Source organism: Python bivittatus, unplaced genomic scaffold (genome assembly GCF_059951505.1).
Source record: "Python bivittatus isolate LINGU-HERP-01145 unplaced genomic scaffold, Pbiv_v1 ctg000410_np1212, whole genome shotgun sequence".
NCBI lineage: Eukaryota > Metazoa > Chordata > Lepidosauria > Squamata > Pythonidae > Python > Python bivittatus.
In genome coordinates, this window is record NW_028277067.1 from 4188751 (window position 1) to 4206345 (window position 17595).

Below are 17595 nucleotides of genomic sequence, written 5' to 3' on the forward strand. Positions count from 1 at the left end.
ATGGCATGCCCTGGTCTCCAAATAGCACATCCTATTCTTGCAATGCTTTGGAAAGCTTTTGGAAAACTTCTGAGCCTTCCGAAGGATTGCGAGAATGGGGCGCACTATTTGGAGAACAGCATAAGCAGCCTTGGGAAGAAGGCCTGGCATGGCTGGCAGCTGACTTGCATAGGGCCAGGCCAGGCACACCTTGTCAGCAGTGGAAGACAGCTAAGGTCACCTGGGTGCAGCAGGGCCTGCGTAGCACAGGGTGGCAGCAGGGGCTTTGCACTGGGGTGGCTGGCCACGACGCAGGGCTAAAGGTAGCACTTCTTAGCAACAGCAGCGCTGGGGCTGAAGTAGTGGCCTGGGGGCAATGGGGACCAGCTGAGACTGCTGAAGGCCTCAGGCCTCTACTTCATCCCCAGCGCTGCTGCTGAGGAGTGCTGCTATGTGGGGTGGCCAAAAGGGCAAAGATGGGAGGGGAGGGAGAGATAGATGGGGGAGTTGAAGCACCCTTGCAGGTTTAAGTGTGGGTGGGCTGCCAAACACCCAATTTTGATCATGTGACTGTGGGGGCACTGCAATGGTCATAACTTCAGGGACCAGATGTAAGTACCATTCATTACAGCACTGCCATAATTTTGCAGTTGCTGAATAAATGGTCATAACTCGAGCACTACCTGTAAAGCTCTTCATGGCACGGGGCTGGGTTATGAGGGTTTGCCTGTCTTCCATGATTTCTGCCTATCCGGTAAGATCAGGCAGAATCAGTATGTTATGGGTCCCAAACAATGCTACCTAGAGGGGCCCAGAAAATGTGACTTCTCTGTCATGGTACCTGCCTCTGGCACAGCATCCCCCCAGAAATCCATGTAGCTCCCATCCTAGCAGTGCTCTAGAAGTCTTTAAAAACATGGCTCTTCTCCCAGGCTCTGGAGTAGGATGGTTGTTGACCCTTCAAATATTTGTGAAATATTTAGAATCTGTGACTGGACATGTCTATTTTCTTGTTTGCTTTTTTTTTTTAATTCTTCATAGTGTAAGCATCCCAGAGGGAATTGGGTAGCTTTCAATTGATCAAATAAATAATGAACCTTCACAAGACTAGTTAAGCCAGTGTCCCCCAGCCTGAGCTGGTGCCCTCCAAAGATATCCAGGCACAATTATTAATATTGGCTGGGAATGGTAGTTCAACACAATTAGTGGGTGCTAAGGTGGGGAAGCCTATATCTGGAAAATCAGCTGGGTCTCCAATTTTACTCCTCTAGTTTCTTAACAGTAACAGCAGCCACAGTGAAGTATAATTCTATTTTGTCCTGCAAAAATGCCCTGTGGGCAGATATTTCCACTTCTATCAGCCATTCAACATGCCCACGAAATGGCTCTCAACTGCTTCAAAAAGAATTCTTCCTTGGAAAAAGACAACAGATCACACAGTCACTTTAGGATGGAAAGAAAGTCACTCATGTGCCAGATTTTGCCATCTCCTTTGGTAAAGTTATTTGCACTGAAGGAATGAGAATGAAACATCTGCATGTACATTTAGAAGTCAACATGTGTCAATATAATATACAGCATCAGCATCTGCACAGAATCCCATGCATGGAAATTAAGCACAGGCAACAGAAGAAAGCCATTACAATTACCTCTTCACTGTCTTCATCTGGATTCACCTTCAGAGCACCAGCATCCACAACACGCCAGCTGCAACAATTGGTCAACAAAGAAGAGTCAGTAGAGAAAAGACCCCCATTGTCAACTGGATACAACAGCAAAGGGAATTCTGCTACACTTGGCTTTGGCCTTTTCTCCATGGAACTTAGAGATATTTTCATTGAGGATCAAAGCAACTCAAGAAGGTAGCTGAAGACTGAGCTTAAACCTTCCTAGGGAATGTCAGAGCCACGGAGGAGCCTGAGCCTTACTATGGCATTTCAGACTATCTGCCTCTTCCCACCCTCAGTGCCACAAAGATGGGCCCTGATTTTTAAGTACACTTTTCTACCTCTTCAGTCTTTCTGCGCCCTGGGCAAAGCAAATAAGGGAAATGACTTGACTGCATCAAAAATCTTTGTTCCAGATCCTGCAAATGTTCTTAGCAGCCTTATCTAGACCTGCCTGTATGTACTAGGCTGCAACCCCAATTACCCGTTGCAATATCTCTTGTGAGATTTGCCATTCAAAAAAAAATTTGGAGCTTGTGTGGGCATTATGGAGGGAAAATGCCTACTGATTGCCAATCCCAGTATAATATATTCTATTGATTACAATAGTAACCATATGTTGCTTCTCTAAGGATCAACTGAAAGTCTTTCACTTCCAACAGCAAACTGGTGGAGTGGATGAGTGAAGGTGATGAAAGGGATCCAAGGGATATAGCTACAGATAGCTATTCATCTCCACAGTGTAATATTATGGCAACCATTAAGAAGGATTGCTGTTGCCATGATAGCATGAAAAAAGATAGCGTCAGCACAAAGAAAAAGGGGAGGAAAATATTTCACATTCTCTTCCCATGACTATCTCACCCTGCCCGTCTTGCTCCAATTCAGCTGAATTTTTCCCTTTTCTAATTTCTGGCCAAGCAGTAGAGAACATTTAAACTGGAGACTGAAATGTTGGATCTTTTAAATTAAAAGCATGCTGAGCTATGACTCTTCCTAGAAAAATACAGATCCATGCCTGTATCAGGCACAAGGAAAACCTGAATTCAGACTTTGGACATAACAAGGAAATTCTATCAAGGCCTCAGCCTTCCTCATTCTCATCTATAATCCTCTAAAACCTACAATAAAGAAAGTATTTTAGATCAAGCTGCTAGATCTTGTGAAATTTCACTCCCAATGGGAACGTGGCCTGTGATTGGAAAACAGGATTTTGTAAGGAGGCCAGTGAAAGGAACACACTAGCTCCTTTTCCCTTTTCCCCCTCAATTTTGACTGGAGTCCTATATTGTGTAACTTATTTAGCAGAATGCTTAACCTGATCTTAAGAGAGTTGCTTTGTTTCTAGACCACTGAGAGAGCAATGGTGGTCTTGTAGGAATTATTTAACTAGTTTCCAGCATCCTGTATCACTGGGCATGCTAGCAGCTGAGAAATATAGATCAGCAACATCTTGCGGCCCAGAGGTTCTCCTACACATGGGTCCCTATTTATCAGAGGTGCTCTGTAGTCTGCAAACCACGGTGGTCTACAAACTTCATTCAGATGGTCTGTAGAACGGAAAAAAGCAAGACTAATGCTTGTTCTGTTAGTGCTGTGGAGCAAAAAAAAAAAGTTTATTAAGTACTCCCCCAGTAATTTTCAAGCAATCTACAGAGGAAAGATTTAAAAAACAAGACATTACACCATTCAACTGGTTTAGAAGAACAGGAAGAACATGGAAGTTTAAGATGCTAACTAAACATCTGAACATACCTTGGTGTAAGAATTTCTTTGTATTGAAGTTTTTCTACCCTGGTCGTTGCAGCAACAGACATTGGTATGACAATGTTGTTAATGTCAAAAGAGCTTTCCCCTCTTCTCCTCCTTGGCTGCTGCTGCAAAACAATGCAGAAAACAACAGTGAAAACCAGACAGTGACAATGAAGAGGGAAAAATTTCAAAACTAGCTTACAACCCCAAGAAAGAAAGAACAAATGTTCTGGCATTTTAATCTAGTGATTTAAAAGGAAAATGGCTGCTGCAAGTGCTCAAGTTTTGGCACCATGGGACTTGTCATCTTCTCACCTCTCCTGTTGGGAATACTAAGGACAGTGCAGACAAGAGAGCAAGGGGGCCTATTTCTTTCTATGTTGATTACACTTATCTCCCAGTTTTCCTGCAGAAAATTTAGGCCAATGTATTTGGATACCCTCATTCTCAGTCAAGATCTTAAATGCAGACATGTAAATATTATGGGTTTGCAAATACAATTTGGGGGGATTTATATAAGCTCTAATTTGTTTAAATATTCCAGGGAATCAGCTACTAATGGAAAGCTTAGAGCTCCTGATGTAAATTCCAGGTTAAGCAATCTTGTAAAACTAAAGCAAAGCTACTCTTTCTGGGCCGCAAAATTCACAGCTATGAAACAACCAAGGGCCAGAATATATACTCAACATAAACTGAATTACTTGTTTATGCAGAGGGTAACAATCCTAGGATAATTTCTGAATACTGATTAGATGAAATTGGCTTTTTCATTTAGTATGTTCGGAAGAAAAATCCTTGGGTATTTGAAGAAGCATGCAGCCTCAAGCAAAAGGAGTAAAGTAAGCATCTCTAGGCCTCCACTGTAATTTTGTTAATGGACAATGCCTTATATACACAGCTTTGTACAATGCAACCAGTTTGTAAAACATATTCAGTAGAAAGCCTCTCTTCCAGACAGCCTATCTTCCTAAAATTCCAAGTGTGCACTATGTTCCTGCTCCTAACATTCACAGATACTCTGCATACCTAACCCCACCAGCATAACATTAAAAACAAGTGCTTGTGACTGCTGATTTTTGCCTAGAAATCTTCAGGAACAATCTTCCTTGACAATACCATCTGGGGCTCAGTGGGTGCCCTACTGTGGCAGATTTGCCTTTTCCTTTCAGCTGTTTTATAGTGAACAGGGTTCTACACACGTTCCTTAAAGAGATTCTCAGATTCTGCTCTGTTGATACAGCAATTCATACCAAATTATTATACCCAATTAAGACATTTATTTACTTCATTTGTATTGGGTCTTTCAACTAAATTTCATACTCAAGGTATCTTCCTTGCTGCTCTAAATACTTGGTGCAGAATATACTTAGACCTTTTTTTAGTATCAACAAGCTCAGAAGAAAGAGTTATGACTTACTAACAGGCATTTAGGAAAAAAAATTAGCCTACATGGAGAAATTTTTGAAACCAACCTTATTACATTTCAAACTTTTAAAATGGTATCCAACTTGGGAAATCTTAAGGTAGAGCAAATCAGACATGAAAATATACCATAAACAATACTACCAATAAATGTTTACAATGACTGCTTATGATTTACCATTGTCTCAGTGTCTTCCTTTCTCCCCAATATGAATAAAGTGGATAAAAATCAAGCACATGCATCTACTGCTGTTAAAACTGCACTTTAATCACAAGATGAGACAAGCAATTAGCCAGGAGCACTGCTACACAGAGACAAAGAGACTTAATAGCCTCACTTCAGCTGTTTATGTTGGAAAACAGGATTGTTACACACACACAAATCTTGGCACTGATTGGCTAAGCAAAAGGCACTTGGCCTGCATCAAAGGACCTACTATTATTTAGGTACCTGAGAGGTCCAATGAAGTATGAACCAATAGGAGCCACTCAGGGCAGAGGTGCAAATTTCTTGACCCAATTTTTGCTTGCAAACTCATACAGAGATACTGATACGGAGACCAAAGTTAAAATTGTTTGAGATTCCACAAGTATCATAATACCGTGAGCACAAATAACAGAAGGGAAGGCCCTGTTCTTTGCCTCTATCTGAATTAGTGACATTAAAGTTATTCCTGCATGTATTTAGATATTTATACCCTAGACCAGCTTTTCCCAAGCTGGTCCTTCTAGCAGCACTGGGTCTGAAGCAGAGATGGCCAGTGACACTGAACATCTTGTCCCTAGGCTATTCATCATTCTGGATGGGATTGCATTCTCAGGGAAAGAGCAGGACCACCATTTGGAAGGGCTCCTTGATGCCCTCAACTGTCTCCGGATTTTCAGGTGGCATGAGTTACCACGCAATCACATCTAGTGTACAAGAGACTGTCCCTGAGCTGGCGAGATTGCAGCTTATACTGCAATGTGTTCTGTGTGGTTTTACTTTCGAGTGTCTGAAGGCTTTAACTGGTAGGAAATGCAACAGCTAGGCTACTAAATGGTACACAGTATCAGGAGCATATCATGCCTGTTTTGAAAGACCTGCATTGACTGTCACTATCTTCCAGGCATAATTTAAGGTATTGGTTTTAATATTTAAAGCCCTAAATCGCTTAGGACCTCACTATCTAAGGGACCACCTGCTTAAATCATGAGGGTCAGCAGAAGAGGTTCTTTTAGAGATGCCTTCACTTTCTGACGTTTATCTGCTAGACACGTGAGAGATGGCCTTGTTCCCAAGCTATGGAGTATGCTCACTCAGGAACCATGCTCAGCTCCCACTCTTTTTGCTTTCAGGAAAGTGATCAAAACCACCTTCTTAATTCAGTCCTTTTCCAATTGTGTTAGCTTAACAGTAGTTTTAACAATTCTTAATAAGATAAAAAACCAAAAACAAACAATTAGTCACTTTGATTGCTCTATATGCAGAAAAACACAAAAATAAATAACTGAAATTCCACCATAACTAGCAAGCATAGTCACTGGTATGGTTGACGGGAGATGGAGTCCAAAATCATCTGGAGAACTTGACCTGGTCCACAACTTCCAACATCCTCCAGCCATAGCATTCCAATATATTTGGAATGTGCCAGGTATGTACAAGTTTTTATTGAGTGCCTAAAGCTTTCTTCTTTCTTTCTGCTCTCATCTGTCCAACAGATAAAACATTCAACTGGATTAACTTATTTTCCTGTTACTTCTAATTGTAGGAGCCTCCCTTATGAATGGAACTGATTGACTGATTATGTGCCATCATGACCATGTCAACTCTTTATACAGACAGGCCTTTTGCAGGATGAATGAAATGAATTAGCAATTGCAAATTCAAATGGTATATGAAATATTATTTCTCTATTCAACACAAATTTGGCCAAGAAAGTATGACTGCTTCTTAGAATAACATCCAGCCTTTCTTACAGGAGTTCAAAGAAATATACACCATATCTCTTTCTCTAATTTATCCTTGTAACCACCCTATACAGGAGGTTAATCTGGCAGTTGTGACTGGTCCAAAATTACCCACTACACTTTTATAGCTGACTGTGGATTTCAATCCCTGGGGTTAGTCCAGCACCCTAGCCACTACCCTACACTGGCTAAAATGGTACTTCAGCTTGTCCTGATGAAGACTATGTCCAATCAAGGAAGTCTCCAAGTAAGCACACTAGAATGCTACCTTGAACTTCTCTTGTTCTAGAGATGTCATTGAAATTCTACTTTTATCTGATATGCTACACAGATTTATCTAGCTTGAAATGCTCACTTATATTAAAATTAAGCACTATTTCAAACAAATAAGCTTGTTTGGCAGAGGGAAGGAAGGGGGATGAATATGGGACCAGTGAACCCAAACACAGTGAATATGTACAGCACTATCAGTGTTCAAATGCCAAGAAAATAAACCACAAGAGGGACCCCAGAAAACAGTATTTTTCTAAATGCTTGACAAGTTTGGAAAACAAAATCCAGCCAAATGAAGCTCACTTGTCACTAGCAACTGCTGAAATATTTCAGGTATGATTAACTATCAACTACCTTGCTTTCCTTGAGTCTGGGCACACAATACAATTGGTTATGGCCCTGTCCCAATTTAATACTCCAAGCATCCTATGTACAGACTATTCCATACACAGGATGGGAAGTTCTGAGAAGTCCGTGCCTGGATTAGAATATGCGGTTTTTTTCTGAGCCCATAACATGTACATTCCAGGCAGAGGTGTTCTGCAGTGGGGAGAGTGGGACAGTGGAAAAATCAGAGATGGTAGCATGAGGCAGGAGCTAAAGAATGCAGAAGATGATTGAGGGAGGGATAGAAAGGCTGTTAATTATGCACAGGGGGGAACAGTAGTGTGCAGCCAAGGAGAAGTAAGGGGAAAGAGGGCAAAGGTAGGTTAGGGAAGGCTGGGTGGACAGATAGATATGCTAAGCTTGAAAGAGTGGTGGTATACAGTTAAGGCAAAGGAAGCAGTGGCAAGACAGAGAGGGGAAGGAGAGCAGGCTATGTGGAGGAGAGAGGTACACCAGCCTTACCCTACTTCCTTTGTAATATCCCTTCCAATTTGTCTGGGCCAAAACACAGAACAACTGAGAAATTTCAGTTCAGCTGGACAGCAACCCTGCCCAGAATGGTCCTACCCAAGGTGCAAGCCATAAAGTCCTCCTTCCATGCATGGGACTGAAAGTACATTTCATTTCTTAACTGCCACTTCCCACCTCCACCCCTTCTGCTAGCATCCTTCACTAGGATTCAGGGCTTCCTTGTTCCCAACTTCTGAAGCCTGCTTTCTTCACTACAGTTCTTTCCCCCCTGTTGCAGACTGGGACACCATATCTAAATCCGATTATTTAGAAGACTGATGACCTTAAAAGCTAAAAACCACCTTTTCCATTGTACCTCTGATACAATCCCTTGCCTCCCATACCCTATAACTGAAACAAAAGAGCAGCAACAGAAACAATACATATGCTTCCCTCTGTTCAAGTCATTCCTCTTTGCCCTAATTCTTCTTCTAAGTCAAGGTTAGCTCTCAAGCACCTTGAGACAGGGACTGACTTGTGTCATGCAGTGCACTGCATCCTGAAGGCACTAAGAAATCAAACTCTAACTCAGTTGCAGCTGCCAGGTAACCCACCCAGCCACCCAAAGATACTTACAGCTGCACTGGAGCTGCCCAGGGAGCTTGTGGTGACAGGAGGGATGGAGTTTTCAGAGGAGGTGGAGAGTTGTCGCATGAGGGGACTGTGAGCCGTGGAGGCCATAGTGCTTGACAAATAACTTGGGCCTCCAATCTCTGCATGATGCTTCAACACTGTGCATAGAAGAAAGAGAAAAAATAAGGAAGAAAGAGAACAGTGAGTGAAAACAATGCCTGTATTACACCCACAAGCATTACACCAGTAATCTACATAGCAATCTACATAGAAGAACCAGAGCACACTTAAGTGAGAGAAACTTCCTCTGGCTGAACTGCTTCTCTAGAGGAGGAAATTGTTAAAGCACACAAAAGAGACTACAGCAGGTGACACTACTGCCCCCTTTAATTCCCCAGAAGCAGCAAGCAATCATCTCCAAAGGGAGGAGGGGAGCAGAATGCAGAACCCAAGCTCTCCCCGGACAGACCTGGCTGGGGCCAGCCTACCTTCACTTCTCTCGGAGGAGCTGTCCCGCAATCGCTTTCTCTCATGAACTGCCGTCAGGATAAGTGAGCGCTCTGGCGCTCTCTCGGCCTTGGGGGCAGCCCTCACATCGTTTAAGGGCTGCCTGTGTGCCTTGTCTGGCTCGATTTTGTGATGTGAGCAAGCTGAGGAGTGGAACAGAAAGAGAGCCATGAAAACGCCCTGCTTTCACCTCTCTTTCCTGCCTTTCAGGACCCAGCCTAGACAAGACCCCAGGAGCCACACAAGCATGACTGCCAGAACAACACGAAGAGCCACTGGCAGCAACTGCCCTCCAGTGACAACCCCATTAACTTAGCAGTTGCTGTAAAAATCCATCCATCCATCTTGTTTGCAAGGCCTGCTATAGCACAGAAGTTTTGAGCTGCACCCAGCCCTGCCATGGCTTCTAATAGGCTGTCTTCCATTCTGGCCCATGTGTTTTAGAACACTGTGTCAGATCCATTCTCTAAGACAGCCAAGATGCAATTACAGATGGTGCTACTTGACCAAAGCAGAACATTCTCACAAACCAAGAGTAGCAGGGGTATGTGTCTTGCTTTATTTTAAGTAATAAACCTACCTTTACAGTTTATTGATTATATACAGTGCTTCTGATGCTCAAATTGGATCACCCACTCAAAAAGTAGGAACAGGCATAGGTGCATGCATGCAAACCTATTTTCTCTTGCTCATTTAGGGACATGCAACCCATGTTTAATTGTTTTCAGCTCCAGAACAACACATATCATAACCATGAAACATTCAGAAGAGTGACTGCACTGTACTCATGATGTATGATGAGGTCATGATGTGACTCATCATGGTTTTTCCATATCATTACCCAACAATGACCAGTTCCCTCATGCTCCAACACAACTTCTAGACTCCTTGAAAAGGTTTTCCTGGTCATATGGTCTATGACATCATATTTCAGAAAATTAATTTGCTCCTATCTTGTGAGAAAAGGGAAAGGAAGGGGAGGTTGGTGAGCTCAATAGCAGAATCCATGCTTTGTATGCTCAGAGTCACAGGTCAACCTTTGGCATCTCCAGATAAAAAGGTTGTCAAACAGAAGGATTAAAGACGACTTCTGGATGAAAGTTTTTCAAGCCAGAATACACAGCTCTAGGCTAAATGGAGCAGACCTGGCTCAGAATAAGGGACACCATTATGTCTTTAATATTAAACATTATTTTCATTCTTACTCTATGCAACGTAATCCTTCAAAAAGGGTTACATGTTTAATTTCTTCAGTTCTTCATACTGCATTTTTCTTTTCAACAAATGTGAAGTCCCTTGTATCATTGACTTGCCTAAGCACTGCAAGAAGCAGGACGGGAAACAAGCCGAAGTTGCATCTCAATAGCCAGTGGACCATTGGTTCTTGGCTAATTTTTTTCGTTGCTTAACTATTATTTGCACACATGAATCTTTAAAAGCATAAATATAAACTTGAAATTGTGCTCTTAAGCCTCTTCTGGGTAACTAACCCATTTAACCATTTTTTTTCTTTAAAGCTAAATTAAAGCGGCTCAGTGTAAGACAGGACATATTGCCAGAAATTATACCTCCAAAGGGAGAAAGTGGTGCTGGGTCTCCAGGCTGCCTATAACTCTGGAAGCCCAGCCTACATTCAGAGTTTGTCTACTGTTATTATGGGAGGCCGAAGTACTCAATGTATGCTCAGAGGCAGTCTCTTATTTATTATTTCCTTTTCCAGGGCTGGGCACTAGCATTAATCGCATTTCAAAGCAGAGTCCTGGCTCCCTTTAAGCCATACACACAGATGACTCTGCAGGACCACATGGGTAACTCCTGCCAATTCAAGATTAAAATCAATGAAGGCACTTACTGGCTGCAGCTAAAAAGGTATTAACCAGCTTGTGACGGTCTTTGCGCACTGAGTCAGACAAACTGCTGGGAGGCACGGTGGGTCGGTGCTTCAATGTGAGCTTTTTGGGAGGTTTGATTTTCTCACAGGGCTTGTTCTGCATTTGGGATTTCAACATGCTCTGAAGGTGCAAGCTCACTGGTACATCTGCAGAAAAATGAACATGCACACATACACAGACAAAAAAACCAAAAGGAGGCAATTATCAGACATCATTCAGAATAAAGATGGCATATTTTTATTGACTGTTTTTAGCTTTGTTGTACACCACCCAGAGTTGCCTGTGGTGAGATGGGTGGCTATATAAATTGGTTTAATTAACAAACAAACAAACAAACATTATGAATGCAGAATGAAATTCCTCACTAAACCTATCTAAACATACATTTGGAGAGTTGTAGGTGACTACTATGGACCAAAAATGCAGCCATTCAGAAGCAAAAATAAGCCGTATTTATGGAGTTCTCCACTTTCACCCAGCAGTGAAAACACCAATATTGGCTGAACTACAGCTACGCTAACCCCGTGCCCTCTAGATTTCTTGAGACAACTGGAATTCTGAGCTAACACAGCCTTCAACAGCAACACATCTAGGAGACATGATTTTGTGGGTTTTTTTGGACAGGGACCCCCCAAAAAAGAGCCATAGGATGGTTATTGTATTACTGCATTAATTAAGATGCTGTTTCATATTTTATAAGATTTTGCTCTCACATTCTTAGTTTAATTTTTGTTGTTTTTATCTGTAAACTGCTTTAAGAAATTTCCTGAGGGGACTGAAAAGGTAGAAAATAAATAGGGAAAGGAAAAATAGTCCCTCTCTTTGAGCATGCTCCACCTCCAGTTAGGGCACAAGAGTTTTGTGTGTAAAGTACCAACAGCAGCAGCAGCCGCCATCCTGCAACTGAAATACCAACAGCTTTCTGTGGAAAAAATTCAATTTCTATCCCAGGTTGCATTTTACTTGGGTGGATTAAAATGAGTTTTTAAAACCCAAAGTAAGGGTTCTTAAAATAATGTAAGTATCAAGTGCCCCTTAAATTATGACAGCATGTTTGTCGTACAGTAAAATTCTGAAGATGAATTAATGTCTCTACAGCAACACTTAGTTAAAGAAAGCTTTTCCACATAAATGAAGAATCAATTTGATCACTTCTCAAATACAATCTATCCAAAACAAGTGCTTTATTTTCACCCAATGAAAATACACAGCCCTAGTCTATCCAGTACCAACCAGCTCATACTTCCACCTACTTGGATCACTGGCAGTTCAAATTTTTGTTTGCTAGTTCTCTCTCTCTCTGTGTGGTAGGGGGGGGGGGGGGAGAGAAATGGAAGAACCGTGAAGAGAGAGAGAAACTACAAACTTCATACATGACCAGGAGAAATTGGGGGGGGGGGGGGGGGGTTGCGCGCAGCCTGAAAACAAGGTACTAGAAAATATGTGTTAAGTATGTAGGCATCCTTCAATAGATAAAGGTAAGCATGAAAATGTATGAGGTGTACACACACATACTCTAATCTAGTTAAGAGCCAAAGTTGTACCTTTGTTTAGAGCACATAAACAACTTAAGGATACAAGGCCACATCCTATCCACACATACCCCCCATTCCAAAGCATTCTGTGAATTCCCTGGAGATTTTCAAAACTTTTAGCAAACAGTACTTTTTAATGTGAAGGGAAGTATATTCCTAGTCAATAATCATGTTTAATGCTTACTTAATGCAAATGTAAATGAAATAAAATCCAATTTAGTTTTTGCCCTACTACTGCCTACCACGTGTGGAGTGCAGCTCTCAGCACAGCACTTCAAAGCCAAGGACAGTTTCAGCATGGAAGTAGTTGTACCCAGCTGGTTTGGAAAATAAGTTATCTGCCCAGAATATTCCAAAATGGGCAGTATTCAAGCACTGTAAATAAAACTAAGGACAGGCTTAAGGTAAGAAAGGCAGTTGGATACTGAGAGATCAGCTGATGAGAGTGTGTGAATACAGGTATTAATAAAAAGCAGCCTGGATAATAGGCTAAGGATGGGCTGAAAATTAAAATGCACCCAGCAGAAAAATTCAAATCAATCTGCCAATCAAAGTCTCCTGCTTTTACTCTAGCCACATGTTAATAAAGTACAAATGATGGAAAACACTGAAAATGCAGATAACTTAAGAAGGCTGTACTGTAGTAGTATAATAATGTTATCTGTGTGCATGCATATGGAAGAGAGAAGTGCACGAACAAACACAAGCCATTTTTCTCTCTGATCAGCCCATCCAACTGATTATTCAGTTTACTTTTCCTCCCTGTTGTACTGCTAGCCAACATCTGACTGCGCCAAAAGAGCATCGTGACCTGCCAAAACAGCCTTTTTCCCCTGACCAAATGCTTCAGAGCAGTAGCTTTCTCTCAAGAGCCCCAGATGGCGCTATCTTAGCTGTTTTTAAAGTCCTGATTAACATCCTTTTCACCAAGGTTGTTATGATGTTATTACGTCATCTGGAAATTTCCAGTCACATATCAAATCATCCAGACGAGGGCAGAACATTCATTAACAACCTCACATAGTACAGAGAGAAGCAGGCTGAGGGCAGGGGAAAGGAGGAGGGAAGAGATGCCCAATTGTTGTTTAAATTCTATCTACTAGGTCTCTAGCAGCACATGTCATGCAGCCATCGTTGAACTAGGCCAGGAATGCCTAGCATTGGTGCCAAGGTAGCTCAATGTCATAGGATGGCCAAAGCAAATGCCTTTTCAAATCTTCTCTTACCCAAAATTGTTCAGCCTCAACAACCCCTGTGGCTGCCTGCCTCTCTCTATGGTCTCAGCAAGAAAAAACTGACTTGGCTTCTGCTTCCAAAGGATCATCCTCAGGCCACATCCTATGCAGGACAGGATAAAAGTAGAGACCTTACCACTACCTAGATATGGCTTCCAAGCTAGCCTGGAATGAGGAGCTGACTTTTGTTCAGCTCTTTTCGCTATTCACATCTGATAATGGGGTCGTTCTTACCATCTGGGAATGAAAGTACAGGGTGGATGCAGGAATCCAACTGTGAGAGACGCTCCATCAAAGGGGCTTCATACTGGATTTCTGGAGGCATTGAGCTTCGAGTGCCACAGAGAGCACACAAGGGGTTCACGTCACAACCACACCGTCCCATGTTGTTACGATGAACCTAGACGTTAAGATGAGATAGGGAGAAGGGCTAGAATCCATCAATCTAGAAGAAGGCATCAATTTGCACTTTGTTTCAAACTGAGGACCTGGTCTCCAATCACCTGCCATTTTCATTTCGCAGAATTACTCCAGGTTTCACAACATGAGATATCAGGATGGCTGGAGACCAATAGTTTGCTTTGTGGTGCTCCTGGTTGCCCAAAGCATAAAGGGAAAGACATGCTTTATTGTCACTGCTTGGTAAGGAAGGAAGCCTCAGGGTGGCACTGGGCAGCCGGGAAAGGATTAGGAATGATCCAGGGAGTTTTGAATGTAGAATCAGTGCGAAGAAAAAAGGAAGTATATGACTGGGGTTGTTGGAGGAAACTATACAAAGCATTTAAACAAGCCTTCAAGATGATCTGATGGGAGGGGAAAGGGAACAGGATGGGTGAGTGAGAGTCTGACTCTGAATTTGCCTAAGGAGGACAACTACAGGTGCAGCTTTCTCTGCTGTTTGGGCAAACTACCTGTACTTTAGCTTTTGCGGTTGCCTCCCTCAATACAGATTTCATTCAAGACTAGGAAACTACTATTTACAGACTAATAACAGAACATTTGCTATTTGCAAGTTCTAAAGTATCCACAGAAACATGACTATGCACTATTGGTCCTTCACCCTACTAATGTTCCAGTTAAAACAAAGAAATGCTCTCCAATATCCATGATGATACAATAATCCCAAATTAAGATATTTAAATGTTCATGTTCTTGGGGAAAAAGTGTCATTTTTTTCTGTATCAGAAAGTGAGCACTGTAACGCTTGATCTCCAATACTGAAGTACTTAGAATTATCATCTAAAAATCTGGTTACTTTCATTAGAGGTATACACTCTATATACTGCCTCTTCTGTTTATTCATACAAACAAATTTAAATTTGTTGACTGCCAATACAACATTTGCCCTAAGCTGTTGGCCTAGCAGACCGGTCCAATAAAACAGATCAGTCTGGCTTGAAAACGCATACTTTCTTAAAAACTTAGATTAACAATTTTTAAATTGGGTGGGCGGAGAGAAGAACAACAAAAAAAAGTTTTTAAAAAACAACTGATATTAATGGTAATTTGATCCTGCAACTGAGCACAAACACAAAACTTGGAACTGATTCAGAATTCAGCATGCTGAGAATTGTAGCCATTTAAACATTTTTTAAACTAAAATGTACCCATTCAAAAGCACACAGGTAAATCACCAAAATGGCTACCTAATAGAAACCATCATTAAAAAAAAAACAAGGAAAGGGTCAACTAGTTAAAAAAGATTTGATATGTTTTCTTTAAGTGCATCTGCACAACACCCCTTGCTGAGTTATCCTGCAAGAGAGACATGCTTTTTCATTCTTTTAAGAATGCTACTGGTCCAGTGATCCAGCAATTAAACTTAAAGGGCATTTAAAATTGTAAATCTTACCTCCCAAAACAATACGCATAGTGGAAGGAGAAGTGAAACCACCTTCCTCTGCCCATTTCTCCAGTCAAATGATCAAGATTTAAAATGTAGCCCTCTCCCAGTCTTTCCTACTCAATGCCAAGCTCATTTAATAGGAATAGCCTAAAAAAAATCCCACTGACATAAGGACTAATAAATGCACCTTATTTGAATATCAGAGGTACTCTAAGCAGATTTTATAATGATATGGGGCAAAAAAATCAGTATGTAAAACCAACAATTTGTTACTTAGCTATCTCTATATGATAGTGATAGTGAGCTGCAAGTCCCCCCCCCCATTTTTCTACTGCCCTAACTTATCAATTTACAGACCTTTTTGGATAGCGGAACCAGACTGCTGGGTCGAACAAGCCGCCGTTTCTTGCAGCTGAGGACAGGGCGCGTGCGGGCTGCCACACAGGTTCCATCAGGAGCTGAAGACACCATGTTTAATCTCTGCTTTTTCCGCAACAGTTCCTCAGTATCTGAGCTGTCTCCCTGAGCATGCTCTGTCAAACCTGGCTGTAGACTGTCCAAGAATGGAAAGACAGCACATTAGACATTTCTAATTCTCTGTCTATCACTAAAGGGAGCCAGATTTCCATTACCTAAAAACAGAGGCACATTTGTTCAGGCAAACCAATAAATCCATGAAAACCGGCTGGGTGACTCTGGGCCAGTCACTCTCTCTCACCCCAACTCATCTTGCGGGGTTGTTGTGGTGGGACAAACAGGAGGAGGAAGGAGTATTAGGTATGTTCGCTGTCTTGAGTTGTTTATAAAAAAACAATAAAGGCAGGATAAAAAAATCTTTTAAAAATCCATGCATATAGTAAAAGATCCAGAACTAAGGTCAGTACCCCAAAAATTCTTGTTTGATTTGGGGGGGATTCTTACAATGTAAGGCTCTATGTAACTATCTCAGATATACAGAATTTTGCCTTTTACCGAACAATAATTCTTGCTCACCCAGTCTGAACATGACTCTGTCCAAAAATCAACTTGGCTGGGAATTATCTGAATTACATCAACAGAGAATACCAGGTTAGGACAGATTGCTGTACACATTACCTGTCAGCAGCTCTCTAGATTTTCATTATTTGGAAATGTCAGCTACTGCTTTTCCTTTGTCCTTACTCTCTCATGTCTCCCTGGCTTACATTTTTCTCATCCACACTCTTTTCACCATCATCCTATCCCATTTTCTGCACACAATGCCTGCACCAACTTTCCACTAGATTCATCCTGTCAACTTTCCATCACTTTTTACTTTAGGTCTTCTTCAATCCAACACATTCTCCAGATTAGCTGGTCTACAGCTTCCTGAGCCAGCCTGCTCAACCATGCTGGGAGTTATAGTCTAATATATTTCGAGAACTTCAGGTTGAGGAAGGCCCTTTGACTCATTCACACTTAGAACTTCCTATGCTTCTCCAGATTATCTATCTATAAGACTTCTAGAAAAGATATGATATGTTGATACCATCAATAATAGGAATAGTTTGATTTATATACACTTACAAGCCTAAATACCTTCAAGGGTGGCCTTACAGAAGTACCTTTCTAAAGTTTATATTTTCTTAAGGAGAGGCTTAGCAAGAACCTTACGTGTTAATAACTCCATTGACCGGCCTCGGCACTCCACAGGTTTTGGCAGGTAGAGACTCTTGGGTATTACTAATGGATATACAAAGGTTCTCTGATGGCTGGGAGATGCAGGTGCCCTGTATAAGAAATGAGGGTTTGGGGAGGGGGGAGAAAATAAATCCTTGTTAAAATTATACAACTCTCTGGTAAAGAGCTTCTTCTGGTTCTTCTCTAACATGGCAAACTCTAACAACCGCCAGTGGTATTTGGGAATCAGAGTATTTGAGAATACGAACTGTGTGATACTCAGCAACAAAGATTACAACAGGCTGAAACATGGAGGGATGATTTCAAAGATCCATTAACTCAGAGATGCAGCATTTTCTGTATCTTCGCAGATGCTCTTCTAATAACAATTTACTTTAAAACAGTTTTCCCAACCCAAAACTTCTTTAA

The 17595-nt window shown here is 41.6% G+C and overlaps 1 protein-coding gene across 3 annotated transcripts in view; it reads right to left on the reverse strand.

The window, feature by feature from the left end:
• KANSL1 (KAT8 regulatory NSL complex subunit 1) overlaps positions 1–17595 on the reverse strand; it is a 136676-nt gene that overhangs the window by 11798 nt on the left and 107283 nt on the right. For 2 of the 3 annotated variants that reach the window (XM_025177634.2, XM_007422380.4), the window contains exons 5-12: positions 17161–17276; positions 15886–16081; positions 13917–14082; positions 10873–11058; positions 9002–9163; positions 8517–8671; positions 3402–3523; positions 1629–1686 (exon numbers count right to left, since the gene is read on the reverse strand). In XM_025177634.2, the coding sequence (XP_025033402.1) occupies positions 1629–1686; positions 3402–3523; positions 8517–8671; positions 9002–9163; positions 10873–11058; positions 13917–14082; positions 15886–16081; positions 17161–17276 (1161 nt within the window). The remainder of the gene's footprint in view (positions 1–1628; positions 1687–3401; positions 3524–8516; positions 8672–9001; positions 9164–10872; positions 11059–13916; positions 14083–15885; positions 16082–17160; positions 17277–17595) is intronic. The other variant, XM_025177636.2, reaches the window with a different exon arrangement.